The 16,815-nt window shown below is 34.4% G+C and overlaps 1 protein-coding gene across 7 annotated transcripts in view; it reads left to right on the top strand.

Annotated features, from left to right (window-relative positions):
* Nucleotides 1–16,815, top strand: part of CCDC91 (coiled-coil domain containing 91) — a 367,817-nt gene that overhangs the window by 96,964 nt on the left and 254,038 nt on the right. For 5 of the 7 annotated variants that reach the window (XR_014314001.1, XM_082739675.1, XM_082739674.1 and 2 more), the window contains 3 exons: nucleotides 5,842–5,999; nucleotides 7,170–7,373; nucleotides 7,809–7,913. Coding sequence is in view for 6 of the 7 variants with exons in the window: in XM_082739675.1 (XP_082595801.1) it covers nucleotides 5,842–5,999; nucleotides 7,170–7,373; nucleotides 7,809–7,913 (467 nt within the window). In the remaining variant the exon portion in view is untranslated. Of the gene's footprint in view, nucleotides 1–2,800; nucleotides 2,921–4,645; nucleotides 4,735–5,841; nucleotides 6,000–7,169; nucleotides 7,374–7,808; nucleotides 7,914–16,815 lie in introns of those variants that run through there. The other 2 variants (XM_082739676.1, XM_082739677.1) reach the window with 2 other exon arrangements.

Here is a 16,815-nt window from a genome sequence, read left to right as displayed (position 1 = left end):
TTACTGTATCTAGAATTGAGTTATCGTTAAAAAGCCCTTTCTTATACCCAAGGTAAAAAGGAACTCACTCATAGTTTAAGAGAAACTACACACACACACACACACACACACACACACACACACACATATCCTTATATGGTCTAAAGTTTTAAATATTTGGATCTCTGATCAATTTAGAGTTTATTTTTTGTCTTGTAGCATGAAGTATGAGTCTAATTTCATTTTTTCCCAAATGGCTATCCCTTGTCCTTGCACTGTTTATTAATATTAATTTATCAAATCCTTAGTGATTTGAAATGCCACTTTTATCATATATCTACGTTTCATACTATTGTGGACTTTCTGGTATATTTTTCTGGTCTTTTTCCTGCTGCACCAAATGAATACACTGTTTTATTTTTAAAGAGTTTATCATATGTGCTAATATAATTTAAAATACAGTATGTCTTAATAAGGTCTGTAGTATGTTTTACTATAGTTTTATTTATTATAATGAGGGGGTAATATCCTTCTGATACTTTTTCATTTTTAGTATTTGCCTACCCATATTTGCATTTTTGCTTTTCTGTGTGACATTTAATGTCCATTTGTGTAGTTCACTTATAAAAAAGCTTATTGCTACTTTGATTGGAATTATATTAGGAATATAAATTAACTAAGGGATTATTGACATCTTTATGATGGTTAGTTTCCCTATCCAATTTCAAGAGATCTTTTTCTTTGTTCAGGTCTATTCTTGAGTCTTTCAGAAGTGTTATAAAGTTTTTGCCATATTTCCACTTAAATTTGTAACTATTTTGTCTTCTTTCTATGGAAAATAGGATTCTTCTGTACCATTATATACTCTAAGTGGTTAATTGTTTTTACTGGTAACTGCTATTTTCTATATGCTGTGTGTAAGTTTATATCCTGCTACTTTACTGAATGTATGTGTTGTTTTAGTTAGTAGGAACATGAAATAGTTTTCCTCCTTTCCTATTTTTATGCTTGTATTTAATTTCTCTTGTCTAACCTCATTGCCTTATACCTTTAGTGGAATGTTCACTGGCACGGAGGTAGTAGTGATCCTTGTTTTGCTCCTGTTCATATAGGAGACAACTTTTTTTCCTAGTAGTTAATTAACCTGCTGACTTTAGGACTAAGACCTATATCATGTTAAGAAAGTGTCTATCAGGGCGCCTGGGTGGCTCAGTGGGTTAAGCCGCTGCCTTCGGCTCAGGTCATGATCTCAGGGTCCTGGGATCGAGTCCCACATCGGGCTCTCTGCTCGGCGGGGAGCCTGCTTCCCTCTCTCTCTGCCTGCCTCTCTGTCTACTGTGATCTCTCTCTGTCAAATAAATAAATAAAATCTTTAAAAAAAAAAAAAAAAAAAAAAGAAAGTGTCTATCAATTCCTGTTTTCTTGAGTGTTTTTAACAGATATGGGTATTCAGTTTTATCAGAAGCATTTTTAAAATCTTGGAAATAATCATATAATTTTTCTCAAAATATATTAATATGGAGTATTTTGTTAATGAATTCCTTAATAGCGAACCATCCTTGCATTACTGGAACAAGTCTGAGTTGTTCATTGCATGTCATTCTTTTAATATGTATTGGATTCTTTTACTAAGGTTTTATTTACAACTTTGTCATTATTTATAAGTGATACTCTAAAAATCTCTAATGGTTCTTTTTGTACTATCTTTATCAAGTTTAGCTATCAGTGTTTTGTTAATGTTACATAATGCTAATGAAATTTTGACATTTTCCTTTACTTTCAATGTCCAGCAACAATTTTAGAACATTGGAATTATCCATTCTTCAAATTTTTGGTAGAAATTTTCTTGAGTGCTTTATCCGTGGGTTAGGTACCTAACTTTTTTCCCAAGGGCAGTTCTATTTTTTGAGTGGTTTTTTTTTTTTTTTAAAGCTCTAATCAGAACAACTTATATAAGCTGTATTTCTGTGGAAATTTATTTTATCTAGATTTTCAAATTTACTTAGAAGTCTACAGAGGAGTTTTATTACTGAAAAATTGTTCTGTTTTAATTATTTTCTCCTTGTCATTTGTGTATTTTTGAGTCCTCTTATTTTTAATTAATTAACTACTTTTTTAAGAGAACTTCAGGATTTTTTTCTTTTAGAAATTCAGAATTTTGATTTTTTGGATTTATTTTTCTTCTTAATCTACTTCTATATCTGCATTATCTTTGTTATCTTTAGTGTGCTTTTAAAGTTTTCTTTATTGTTTCTTTTTAGTTTATGATCTGGGAATTTAATTGATTTTTTTTTGAAAATTGATTGAAGTGTTCAAGACTATAGATTTTTTCCTAATCATTGCTTTATTTGTATCCCATTATTATATATAATGTTTTAATTATAGTTATTTCTTAGAAATTCTGTTGTATGTTGACAGTGGAACATTTAAATTATATTATGGTTGGATGGTAATGGAGCAGGTGAAGAGATTCTTGGATAGGCTTGCTTTGATAGTTGACAAATGATAATTTCATTGGCAGCTTCCATTTACTGAATATTTAACATGTATCTGGTACAATGAAGTGATTATATACATCATCTGAGTTAACTTATATAATGTTTGTTTTGAGCTACACATTATTTCCCCATTTTCAGAAGAAAAAACAGTGGCTTAGAGGGGTTTATGTAATTTGCTCAAGGCTGCATAAACAAGTAAGTTGTTATTGTTTAAATTTGAATCCATTATTTACTCCACACCTATGCCTTTTACTTAGGCAGCGTATTGTGAGGTCACAGAGGTATTGAACAGTATGGCATAATTAGAACTGTGAGTAGCACAGTGTGTCTGGAGTGAGGTTGGCACTTAATGGTATCATTTCTGGCTTGGGCAAATAGTTCTTTGAGGTACTGTTAACTAACATGGAAAACATGAAGCAAAGCAGCTTTATATAAGATAATGGGTAAGTTTGAGATACCTGCGGGACAGCTAAGTGGAACTGTCTTGTAGTTGAGTATATGGATCTGGAGATCTGCATGTGGTTTGTGCTTACAGATGTGAATTTAGGTGTCATTAGCTTACAGGTCATATTCTGAATAATGGATTTTCAAAGTGGTAATGTGGACATTGGGAAGGTCAGACGGTGTAGGGAACAATGAAACTTAAGATTGAGTGGAGAAAGAATCTGAAAAGAAAACAAGGACAAAATAGTCAAACTATAAGGAGGAAGTCTAGGAGATAATGGTATTATTGCAAGCACCAAAGGAGGAGGTTCAGGAACAGGGGGGGTTGCTAGTAGCAAGTGCTCCTGAGAACTAAATAATGATCCAAGTAAGAAGTGTTCATTTGATTAATAGTAACTGAAAGAAAAATTAATGTCTTAAATGATGGGTCAGTGGAGTGATAAAGGGTGGGAGAGGAAGAAAAAAGATGGAAACAAATCATTTGTTTTGGTTATAAAGAGAAAGTGTGATAGGGTGGCAGTAGCTGGTGGAAATAGGAGGTTGCAGTCACAAATGTGAAGTTCCCCTCTTCCTGTTTTCCTCCCTCAACATCTCCCTTCCTCTTTCCCTTATGTATCTCTTTCCTCTTACAGTCCCTCCTTCCTCCCGATATTCTACCTACTTTTCCTTCTGTTTCTGAAATGATGTACTTGACCATTTAATGTTATAGGATGAGAATTTAACTTGGGACAATATGATGTCTTAGAATATGGCTACAAATATGAGTGACATATAAAGAGATGTTAAAACGTTCAGGTATTAGATCAGACTGATATTTTTAAAAAAGATTTTTATTTATTTATTTGAGAAAGAGAGAGTGAGAGATAGAGAGCATACAAGCAAGGAGAGGGGAAGAGGAAAAGGGAGAAGCAGACTCCCTGCTGAGCAGAGAGCCTGATGTGGGGCTTAATCCCAGGACCCCGAGATCACGACCCGAGCTGAAGACAGATGCTCAACTGACTGAGCCACCCAGGCACCCCAGATCAGAATGATATTTTTAAGAGTTTCTTGAACCCAGGATCATAGTCACACATACCTTTCTGCCCAGAAATAAACATAATTGTCCAAAAAATTTTAATGATCTTTGAAGGAATAATGAAAATGATATCAGCACAGTGCTAAATGTTTTACATATTTTAGTCAAGTTAAGTCTCCTTAGCAACACTATGCCAATTTTACAGGCAAGAAAACTAAGGGAAGTTTAACTTGCCAGTTGTCTTATACCTGGTATGACAATATGGTTCTGGAGTCTATGCTGTTAATTACAAGTTTGTATTCCCTTTACTGTACTATAGTACTTATTTTCATGCCTTTAAAAGTTCATTAGGAATATTTTTATTATAAATTATAATTCAGAATTAGAATTAGACTATTCTGACATTTTAGAAAAATATGTTAGCATACAGACTAGTGAAGATTAGAAAAAATAATTTCTGGAAAAGATACATCGAGTACAAGCATGAATTGAAATTCCTGCTTTCTGTATTTTAGTTAGAATAGTGAAAAGTCTGTGGGACAAGGTTAGAATACCTTATCCAGTATGGCACATAGTGTCTTAAAAACTTATTATGACATAGTAATAGTATATATAAGAAAATTAAATGATCCCATAGGGTGGCCAATCAGAAATTGATATATTCCTTAGTTTTAAAATATCTAATGACCTCATACATATCTTTCTTTAGGGAAAAATGCAATTTCCATTGTGAACTGCTTTCCAGAATTTATGGTAGAACTTCGCTGACGTTTCTACTGATGCCAATGTGGAATAAAGGTCTATATAATTTAGAAAGTCAAAATGTATAAGTGGATTATTGTTAAAAGTGATTTACTCCTCTTAAACTTTAAAACACATAATACAAATATATTTGAAATTTTAGAAAGAAATTTGAAAATATAGTAATAATACATATGACCTTTTAATTTTGCCCTTATTGGTGTCTTGTCTTATTTCATCTTGGCAGTCAGCTTTCTTTTCATGACCTTTGTATTTAAGCCAAATCATAATCTAATAATATTTTGTCATCAAGCTAATTATAGGATTCTGTTTCGACATTACTTTTTTATAGAAGCAAGTCAGTAAACTAAAATTGATTTTAACAAAGTCTTTTGCCTGTTACAAAGAAGAAGTTAACACAGAGGAAGTTGGATTAGCTACTTTTTAATTTAATTAAAAAATTTTTTTGAAGATTTTATTTATTTGAGAGAGAGCAGGTGCTGTGGAGGTGGGTAGGGGCAGAGGTGGAGGGAGAGAGAGAAACTGAAGCAGACTTTGTTTGTTGAACTGGATGTGGTGCTTGATCTCATGACCCTGAGATCATGATCTTAGCTGAAATCAAGAGCCAGATGCTTAACCAACTGAGCCACCCAGGCGCCCTGGATTAGCTATTTTAAAGTAATTATTCTTCCTTTTAGCTCAGATTATTGTAATACATATTTAATTGATTTTATTTGCCTACTGGGTCATAAGGTCATTGAGTACATGAACTCATCTGTCTTGTTCACTGTATCTTCTCCATGCTTCGTGCTTGTGCTGGGTATTAGCAGGTATGCTAGTGCTTTTTCTTGACTGAATAAATGGATGATATTTTTGAATACTTTCTCTCAGTTGGAAATGCACTACTTATGGTAATGTGTTTTTATGTAAACACTAAGACATTAGTAAACTGTTTTGTTGCCTGGATCTCATGTGGAAATGTCATGATAAATTTAGAAATACTAGTTTTAGATTTTAGATAGTGGTCCCTGAGGAATAGGCATAGGATCTTTGTTTCAGTGCCTTTACTTCCCTTACCCTTTTCCCTTCCCTCTACTCTCTTTCTTCCTTTCAACTCATTCTTGACTTTTTCTTGGATAATCCTGTATTTGTTTTTTTCTTTAGTATCTGGAGTCCATCTTTCTCCAGCTTCTCCTGAGATTATACTGGACCATGACCATGCTACTTCAGTTGGCTGCCTCTCTTCCGAGCCCATCATTTCATCACCAGAGAACGCACACACAGACAACAGCATTGTCAGTCAAACCGTTCCTAAAGCACAGGTAAAGACAAGTGTAAGTTTACATACTAAAAAAATTATAGCCTGGTTTAAATGAAGCTTTTCTGATTTTTTTTAACTTTTTCTGATTTTTTTTTTTTAAGATTTTATTTATTTATTTGACAGAGATCACAAGTAGGCATAGAGGCATAGAGGCAGGCAGAGAGAGAGAGGAGGAAGCAGGCTCCCCGCCAAGCAGAGAGCCCGATGCGGGACTCGATCCCAGGACCCTGAGATCATGACCTGAGTCGAAGGCAGCGGCTTAACCCACTGAGCCACCCAGGCGCCCCGACTTTTTCTGATTTTTTTATCTATATAAATATTTCTGAAAAATATTTATGTAGATATTTTAACTTTGAGGCTAATAGCTAGAATTCAAAAAACTGAATAATATGTTTGTTTTGTGGCATAATTGCAAAGTATTTTAAGTAGCCATAGTTACCAAAGTACAGTTTAAGTGTATCATTTATTAAAATTGACTTAGTTTTGCATTTCAAATCTTCAAAACTTCAAAAGAAAAAATAATTACAAAAAAATAATTATTTCTCTTTTCAGGGACGCTTACCCTGCCTTTTTTAGGTATTAGAGTGTTCATTTCAATTTTAGAGTAAAAACCAGAAAGATAACAGTCATAGGTTTTATTCATTCAAATATTTATTGATCCAGACATTGGACTAAATGCTGCAATTAGTCCAGATTTCCAAACTACAGCACATAATCTTGAGTCACCTGTCACCTGCCTATACTAGAGAGTGATTGATGACCCATTAGTGGTTATTAAGAAATTTCAAGTTCTGATTTACAATTTAAAAAATATACAAATTATGGATGTTTGTATAAATTTAAGAATGGTGAGTATCAGATATGTCCATACTTAATTATATGCTCTCAAGCATAAGAAAATGTTTCAAGTATTTTAGTGCTTTGCTTGCAAAATGATAAATGCTTTAGTCTCTAAAGTTTAGAAGAAATTTAGTTTCTTAGCTGCGAAGATCAGGTTGTTGTAACAGTTTGAGGTCTTCTGTTGATTTACTTAAAGGGTGAAATAATTTCAGAACCTTTGCTACAATTTAATTTCCAAATGTGGTTTCTGGTGCCCTTTGGATGTTTTCATTATTGGTACAGTGTAAACTTTCCCCTTTTGTGTATTTTTTTTTTTTTTAATGTGGTTTAGATTCAGCAATCAACACACACTCATCTGGATATCTCACTTTTTCCATTGGGTTTAAATGATGAGAAAAGTAATGGAACAATTGCTCTTGTGGATGATTCTGAGGATCCTGGAGCCAATGTATCAAACATACAGCTTCAGCAAAAAATTTCAAGTCTGGAGATTAAACTCAAAGTTTCTGAAGAAGAAAAACAGAGAATCAAAAAGGTATATTTACATTTGCCTAAAAAAATAAATGTTTGAATTGCATGAACTCGAAATCTGATACAATCCCAATCTCTGATTAAAAACTCATTAGTGGAAGAAGATGCTTTCTTCCCTTGGCTATAGATTTCAATGAGTTTTATGAGTTTATCACTTAGAAAAGTCTTTGATAAACAATGGTTAGTCTTAGATACATACTTTTAAAGGTGAACATATTATTAGTGAACATTTACTAGTGTGAATCATTTTAGTGTTATATCGGTGTTAATATAGGTCCGGAAATTAGAGTGGGGCATATAATCTGTAATAGTGTTGACCTTCAAACCATATTTCCTGTTAGTTCTTTCCTTACCAAATATTTTCTGGTGTGTTCATTGAAAAAACAATATATTTTATGCCATTAAATATTACAAAATTTATGCTTGATTTTTCTTTTAGGATGTGGAATCATTGATGGAAAAGCATAGTGTCTTAGAAAAAGATTTTCTTAAAGAAAAAGAGCAAGAGGCCATTTCGTTTCAAGATAGATACAAAGAACTTCAGGTAAACCTTGTGAATTTAAAATTTAATATGCAGGCCTTTTGCAGAAACATGTAAAATAATTTCAAAAAGTGTTTAATAAATACTTAATGAAGGATCAGATGCTTGCTTCAATTTGTAAAATATTGACCAGCAATGGATGAAATTAATGATAAATGCCATTTTGAAAAATATGTATTTGGGAGAAGCAATGAGGGTTAGTTGAGACTCTGGTGAAAGATATTGTTCTGATGGATAAAACTTAGAAATTGATATTCTGATTTTTCTTACTGTGATTACATTTGAAGAGTTTGAAATCCTGTAACTTCCAAAGTAAGATATTTAACTTTTTTCATAAGTTGTAATCAATGTTTCCTCTTCTTCTCCCCAAATTTCCTTAATAAACTTCTGCAGTCTTTCCTATCCCAATAAATGGCAGCTCTGTATTTCCAGTTGCTAAGGATGATACCCACATACCCCATGTCTGTTCCTTTATCACAACTTGTCGGCTCTACCTTCAAAATGCCCAGGTTTTGATTGTTTGTCCTTAAGTCATTGCTACTCCCCTATTCTAACCCATCCTTATTTCTCCCTTGGAATACTAAAGGATCTTCTAACTAATCTTTTTGCCTCTGTCATTGCCCACTTACAGACCATTCTCCACATTGCAGCCACTGTGATTGGTCTAATACTTAAAGCTGATCATGTCCTTTCTCTGCTCTGAAACCTTCATGGCTTCTCATCTCACCCAAATTAAAAGCCAAGTAAGTCCTTAGAATGGTTTGCAAGGCACTGCATTCTCTTTTATCTCCTCTCCCACCTTTCTCCCGCTGCTGTCTCCTCAGTCATTTTGCCTTATCCCTGTATCTGGACCACTCTTCCCTCAGTTCTCTCCATGGTTTTCTTTTTTATATCATTCAGATGCCTGTGCAAATATCATTTTATCAGAGAAGATCCCTGTCAACCTTCCCATATTCTGTTCTGCTTTTCTCCATAGCACTTTTTACATCTGACAAACTATATATTTACTTGTTTATTTGCCTAGATCATTTTAATGGTCTCCTAAGTAGTCTTCTCGCCTCTATCCTTGCTCTTCTTTCTAATGAGTTTTTATTTCAGCAGGTAATGTTTTTAAAAATGTAAATCAAATCAGTTCCCAACCTCAATTCTCAGTCTCCTTCCAACGTAAATCTTCTGGCTTCTCCAGTTTTTCCAGTGACTTACTTACACTGAACTTCTTACTTATTAAGGTCCAGATGCATGTGTGAGTCTGTGTTGGAGAGGGTATTCGTTGCCTGTTGAAGTGGCAAGTGGAGGGAAATGGTTTTTGATTTATTCACAGTCTCTGACTGGATGGCTCTGCTATCTGCAAAACTCTTGCAAAAAAAAAAAAAAAAAAGAAAAGAAAAGAAGAAAAGAAAACTTGAAAATAAGGGAAAGGGAGAGTTGTGTTCTTTCAGTGTCTTATGGGGATTTTGTTTTAATAGACTTTGGATTATTTAGGAGAATGTACTTTATTTGACTCACTGTTTACTGTTGATTGTCTCAGATGTATTTTTCTTTTTTTAAAGATTTTATTTATTTATTTGACAGAGCAAGATACAGTGAGAGCGGGAACACAAGCAGGGGCAGTGGGAGAGAGAGAAGCAGGCTTCCCACCAAGCAGGGAGCCCGATGTGGGGCTCGATCCCAGGACTCTGGGACTATGACCTGAGCCAAAGGCAAACACTTATCAACTGAACCACACAGGCACCCCAAGTCTCAACTATATTGACATTACATGTTAGTTAATTTTTTCCCCAGAAGAACATTAAGTCATTTCTGTTAGAAAAGATAACTTCAAAAATACTCTTATTGCCATGGTAGGACATTGGCAAGTTTTGTCTCCAACCTAGCACTCTTCCTTAGTCTAACACACCATTATTTAAATTATATATATATATGTATATATTTATATATGTATATATCATACCTACATGTATATATATGATATATACATATTTTCAAATGCTCTTTGAACCAGTCTTAACATCCAATTCCTTTAGTCTTAAGCATAAGTTAATCCATTTATTAATAAGTGAGTAGAATAAATCTTTGGTCTATGTTCAGTTTATATTTACTGAGTCACATTTTAATGTTTTGAATATTACACTTTTAACAATGTACTGAACTCTAGCTTCCTTCAAATACCTGCTCAAATGCTACCTTCTTGTGGTTGCTTTCCTTGACTATGCAATAGAAAATAAGACACTGTAAATGCCCAGCATTTCCTAGCTACCTTTCCTTGCTTTTTTCCTCCTCCTCATTTATTCACCTGTAATTTGGTTTTAATTTGGTGATTTTGTATTTTCTCCCACCGATTTTTATGAAATTTGGAACTTTCTTTCCCAGTGCCTAGAGCCATATCTGGCATATAGTAGGGGCTCACATAATATTCTTGAATGAATGAATGAATGATTTTACTAATATAATGCAGCCTGTTCCCCAAAGGCTAATTGTGTTGCATAGAGCCACACTTACCAACCCCATATTGGAATTACCGTGTTTATTGGAAGATGCGATACTGAATACTGAGAGAACTTTATGTATTATTTTCTGCGAATAATGAGTGACTTATTCTGGGCCCTGTAGTGAGACATGTATCTTTGCAAATTCCGTTTCAGTTTCTCAGTCTACTAATGAAAACAGTAAAGTAATATACTTGACATACCATCTAAGACCTCACAGACACTTTGAGCTTTTCACAGTAAAGACCGATATAAATCCCAAGTGGCCTTATCATGGCGGTTAAACTGCTTTTATTATTAACAGGGATAATAGAAAAGTAACAAGTTGAGTCCTCAAAACTCACATTCAATTTAAAAAGATTTTTTATAGGAAGCAGTACTTCCAAAGAAAACTTTTTTCAGATGGGTTTACTTCTCTGCCAGGAAGGGTCTTTCTTCTTTTTATACCATGTGAATAAAAGGGTAACTGACTTGTGGGAGTATCTTACCATCTTGGGCACATAAGTGATAGAAAAATGTCCTAGGAGGTCTCATAGCCCATCTGAACCAAAAGGCAAACACGCTGTTTCGCAAAGCTTTTTGTTGTTGTTGTTAGAGCTCTCTCTATAGGTCTTTGTTGTTCTGTACATGGTTTCTTCAGTCTGTTTTCTTCCTGCTGTTCCGTTTGAATAATTTTTATTGTATCTTGTAGTTTACCAAATCTGCTTTTGAGTCAGTTCTTTGCTATTTATTAATTTTGTTGTTTTTCAGTTTTAAAATTTCTGTTTGGTTCTTCTTTTTTTTAAAGTTTTTATTTATTTTTGTGAGAGAGAGAGGGAGAGAGAGAATGGGAAGAAGAGAGTAGGAGCAGTGGGGAGGGGCAGAGGGAGAAGCAAGCTCCTTGTGAGCAGGAAGCTGAGTGTGGGACTCAATCTCAGGACCCTGAGATCATGACCTGAACTGAAGGCAGACGCTTAACCAACTGAACCACCCCAGGCATCCATTGTTTGTTTTTTTTATATCTTCTTTTTGCTGAAGCTTTCTTCTTTTCCTCATGTTTTAATCATGTTCATAATTACTTACTTAAGCAACTTTATGAGGGTTGTCAATCGTCTTAACATTGGTGTGAGCTTATTGCTCTCTGTTCATGGTCTTTTCTTATTCACTTTGAGGTTTTCCTGATTCTTGGTATGATGAGTGGTTTTAATTTTATCCTATGCATTTTGGGTCTTTCATATGACTCCTTGGGTCTTGGTTAAATCTGGTATTTTAACAGGTCTCCCGATACTGCACAGTTGGGGGAAGGTAGACGCCACTTTGTTATTTTCAGGTTCATATTTCCTACTTAGCTGCCATTGACCTTCTGGGTCAGAAAGGTGCCTCTTAATCCTGGGAAAAAGTGGAATTTCAAGCCCCCCATCAGCCTTGGCTGATACTGCCCTGGTTAGCAGGAGGAACATGGGGTGGGGAAGCCTCTGGATGGCTGAGTTCTGAGTCCTCACTCAGGTTTTTCTGACACAGGAAAGGAGGGAGAAAGAGCCTCCTTATGTCTGGGTGGGGATTCAAGTTCAAAAAATGCCTCCCAACTTGATTTTTTCTGCTGTTAGCTAGAGGGCATCGAGGGTGGGAAGGGAAACTTCCTTACAGCTGGTCAAGGTGGAAGTCTAGGCTTAGTGTTTTGGACTTGGCTCACAGAGATTGATGTGGGGTCATATTTTTTTTTCCATGGGTTTGGCTGTCATCAGGCCATTTGTTATCTACAAGTTTTTTGTTTTGCTGAATTGGCCCTTCTGTGGGCCTTTGGCTAGAGAGGAAGGGCTTTTTTTGGGGTTTTTGTTTGTGCCCACCGGTATTTCCTGGTTGCTGCCCATTCCAGTACCCAGTTTGGGATGTATGAGGCTAAAGAAAACTCAATAGTACTGAATGTGTCATTCCCTTTTTTCCCAGGTCCCTAGACCTCTCTTCTTGCCACTTTCTAGAATCATCATGTATTTGTTTTAAATATAATATCCAGGTGTTTTGGCTGTATTTATTGAAAAAATAGGGAGAAAAGAATCGACTTCATCTTAGTCTATAAGAGAACATTCTAGAACATCTAGAAAAGAACATTCTAAATTTTAAATATTCTTTGTTGTAGCTACAGCAGGAAGCTAACTTCAATCTTAAAATATATTAACTTAAGGCAGATATTTTGAGTAGTTTTTTTGAGGAAATAGTTTACATAGTTAGTTTTTGGAGTCCTTGTACATAGAGGAAGGGTAAATAAAGATACAGATAACTCCAATTGGGAAAAACTCATAGGTTTCTATTTTTGCTTTATACTTACCAAGTTTGAACCTGTACTTTCTGGAAATGTATTTTCAGTAAAAATATTTAAATTAAAAAATATTTAAATTATGTTGTACAGACCAGCTTCATTAAGAATTTAGAAAATCTTGGGCTTCACTATTTGACCTCCTTTTTTGTAATCCACTTCTTTCTGGGGTTATAACCCCTTTTTCCAAACTGATACAAAGCTAGTTCAGTCTGATAACTTTTTAGGAATAAAAGATGTTATTTATTTACTTTTTAAAAAGATTTTTTTTTTTATTCATCAGAGAGAGACTGAGTGAGCACAAGCAGGGGGAGCTGTAGGCAGAGGTTAAAGCAGTCTTCCTGCTGAGCAAGGAGCCTGATGCAGGAGTCTATCCCAAGGTCCTGGGATCATGACCTGAGCTGATGGCAGATGCTTTGATACCTCACATAATTATTTGCCAAGCATTTGGCATAAATTATTTAACTTAACTGACTGAGCGACCCAGGAGTCCCAAGAATAAGAGATGTTATTAAATTTGTGTCAAAAGAGGCCACTGTATGCCAAATATTTATATAGGGTGAAATATTAGCAAAAGTGAGTTTTTAAAGAGTGGATATTTATTAAATTTCTTCCTTGAATTTATGGCTTGTCAGTCATTCTTCAGATATCTGAAATCAATATATTTCTCTGAAGAATATGGCAATCCATATATTTTTCTTTATTAAGACATATAACCTACAGATCTTTTAAATATTTGTGGAGCTTAATGAAATAGAAAATGTTTTCTGTTATGTATGAAGACAGAGATAATATATTTGGTGCCTATCTCTCTGCTGTATCTTAAGTACAATGAAACATTCAGGAATACAAAGAGTGAGTACTGATGAGACTAGATTAAATTAGCTGAGAAGCCTTTCTCTTAAAAAATGTTAGTATGCTTATGTGTTTATAAGAATAGTATGTTTATTGTTGAAAATATGGAAAATTCAGAGAAATAAAAATAAAACAAAATTCATACATTTTCATCACCATAAACAATTCAGGTATTTTCATGGGATCTCAAAGTGGAGCGTTTTAATTTTTCAGTTTTGCAAATAAATCTACCTCTACTTAGATCATCGTTGGGTGTGCCTTTGTTAAGGCTTTAGTCTAACTAGAGAAAGAATAATTAATAAACGTAGTGTTTGTAAAACCTTAAATAAACTTTTTAAAAAAAGACAACAGTAACTATTGCAGAGAATTCTTAACAGTGTTGTTTTATGCGATATGGTCTGATTACCAGGATAGGTGGGGGGTGTGAATGTGCCTGCAACAGAAGGAAATAAGGAACACTGTGAACTCAGCCGTACAATGGGGGTGTGCACTACCTCTCCTTTCCTGTTCTGTCCAGGGTGTGTAGCCCAAGCAGAGGAAGAGAAATGAGTCATGCCGCATTTGTCAGAGGTAGCTATTTGAAGGACTTCTCATGAATCTTGAAGGGAGAACTCATTTTAGTACAACTTGGATTCCAGTTTCTTTTGTCTCCTTTTTCTGACTTCCATAGCAAATTGGTCTGCCTGTGTGACGAGCACTGAAGAAACTTGGCAGCTTATCAGGTTGCACCTGATAATAAAAATGCTACCACGTTAAAAAAAATTGAATTAGCAGATGCAGCTGGTTATAAAATTATCATCTCTGAGAGTTGTCAGAATCGGCAGCTATGGCTAACTTTCGGAGTTTTCTGTATAAACTTTTTAAAGACTGGGCCTGTTCTTCCAAATGGCATTTCTTATTGAAATGCCTCCTGGTTATAGTATGTTGACTATTCTGTTTGAGAATTAAAACTAAACAAAACAAAAACAATTATGTGAAAATACAGCGTTTCATTTAATAGTGTTTACATTGACCTCATAAATGGATTTATACTGCTTCATTCTGTTGCTGATTTCACAGGTTATATTAATTAAATAAGAATAAATGTCATTCTTTTTTTCTTTTTAAAGAATTTATTTATTCAGAGAAAGAGGATGTGAGTTGGGGGAAGAGAGGTAGATTCAGAGGGAGAGAGAGAATCTCAGGCAGACTCTGTGCTGAGTGTAGAGCCCTACCTGGGACTCAGTCTCACAACCTCAAGATCATGACCTGAGCTGAAAACGATAGTCAGATGCTCAACTGACTGAGCCATCCAGGTGCCCCAAATAGATATTATTCTTAATGTTTTTGTGTACTTTTCAAAGTGAATGCTAGTCAGGTGTTGGACACTTGGGCCGTTAGCCAGAGGCTGCTGTGATTGTTGGGCTTTATGGCACTTGGCTGAGGGTAGATTTGAGCAGTGGCTTGACACCTCTGAGCATTTAGCTTGATGACCCAGTATGTGAGGAATTAACCAGTTCTGTAGCGGTAACCCGAAATGTAGTTGCAGTCCCGCCAAGAGGAAGGGGATGCTAAAGGAAAGACAGATTAAGCATATCTTAAAGACACCCTGCTCACTCACCTATCCTTAAGAATGATTAACAGCATTATGAAGAAGAGGAAAAAAATGAAAGGAAAATAAAAATTCTATGTTTTGTTTGGTCTCCTATGCCTTTCATTTAACACTGTGTATTTTAAATTGGGAGAGATACCAGGAAATGAATAAATTTCAGTTTTTAGGAAACCTACCCTCTTTACAAGCCCCATAAAGGGAGAGTCATTATGACAGATGCATCTAAGAATTTTCTCTCTTATTCCAAAATAAATTAAATTGTCAAATCCAGTGTAAATTTGGAAGACCTTTTTGTTGAACTGTATTAGAACAATAAGCATTGAAGGAAAAGGTTTATATGTTTTTAAAAAAGTTTATTCAAGACATGCTGGAAGAATTATATATAAAAATAAGCAACATTTTAAGGGTGTTTTACTTAATATGTCAGTTATTTATTTCTTAAATATAAGATTTTTAGGTCAAAGTAATACATTTGAAATATTGCTTTATGTAGTAGTAGTTTTCACTAATTTCTTTGTTTTATCTCTTTTACTTCACTGATTTGACTGCCTTTAGTAGTCCTCAATCATGGTTGCCATTAGCATCTCTAGGAAAGGCTTTAAAAAATGCTCATGTCCTATCCCACACCAGTTAAATGTGTTCAGGTGGTTCAGACATCAAAAGGATGTCTAGTAAAAAAGGTATAAACGCAGTGAAAAGCCTACTCATCATCCTGTGCACAGTCTGCCTAGTTCCTGGTCCTCTCCACAGGTAACCAGTGTTGGTTTATTTTTATCCTTTCAGACTCTTCTAGGGTGAATATAAAACCCAACTCTAAAGGGATGGACGGATGGATGGTTGAATAAATCCTCCATCCCCTTTTTATACAGATAGTAGTATACTAAATACATTTTAATTATATATTTTTACAAATTTTCCCCTTCCCCTCCTTACTTAAGAGTGTTTCTTAGAGGCCCTTCAGTAGTGGCTCATTAAGAGATTCTTACTCAGTTTTCTTTTTATGGGTATCCGAATATATTATTCCATTTTTTCTGTTACGAAGTACTGCTAGCTAAAGACTTAATTTCAAACTAATCTTTTAATTATTAATTTTCTTCTTCGACAAATTTCTAATTTGTTGTTCTTTAATATCAAATAATTTTACTGGAATATGCCCTAGTATTGGTCAATCTGGGTTGATTTCTCTAGATTCGCAGTGTGCCCCTTTAATATATATGGATTCAAGGACTTTTTTAGAATTTCAAGGAGTTTATATTAAATTAATGCATTTAATTTTTGTTTTATTTCCTATTTTTTCCCCTTCTGGTGACTCATGTGTGTTTGATAGTGTTTGTCTTCTATGTTAGCCTTTAGTGTTGAATCCTTTTCATTGCTTTCTTCATTTCTTTCTGATCTAAAACATGTTTCCCCTTTTATTTTATTTCTCTTAAGGTATTTTCAATTTACCTTATTTGATCTTATGTTCTTTTTAGTTCAGTCGTCATTTCCAAAATGATTCATTCTATCATAATTCTTTTCTGAAAATTTTCCTATCATTTGAGTCTTTCTGTAGTATGATTTATGTTGCTCCTTAGTTTATCACTTTCATAATATCTTTTAGTTCACTTTGAAATATAAGTGTAGAGTTTTAAATTTCTTTTTCAATATGTATTTTTGCTGTGCTTTTATTTTCTGTAGGGC

The sequence above is a fragment of the Mustela nivalis genome (genome assembly GCF_964662115.1).
Source record: "Mustela nivalis genome assembly, chromosome: 7".
NCBI classification, from domain to species: Eukaryota; Metazoa; Chordata; class Mammalia; order Carnivora; family Mustelidae; genus Mustela; species Mustela nivalis.
Note: the sequence above shows the minus strand (reverse complement) of the source record. Positions and strands in the feature narration are given on the sequence as shown.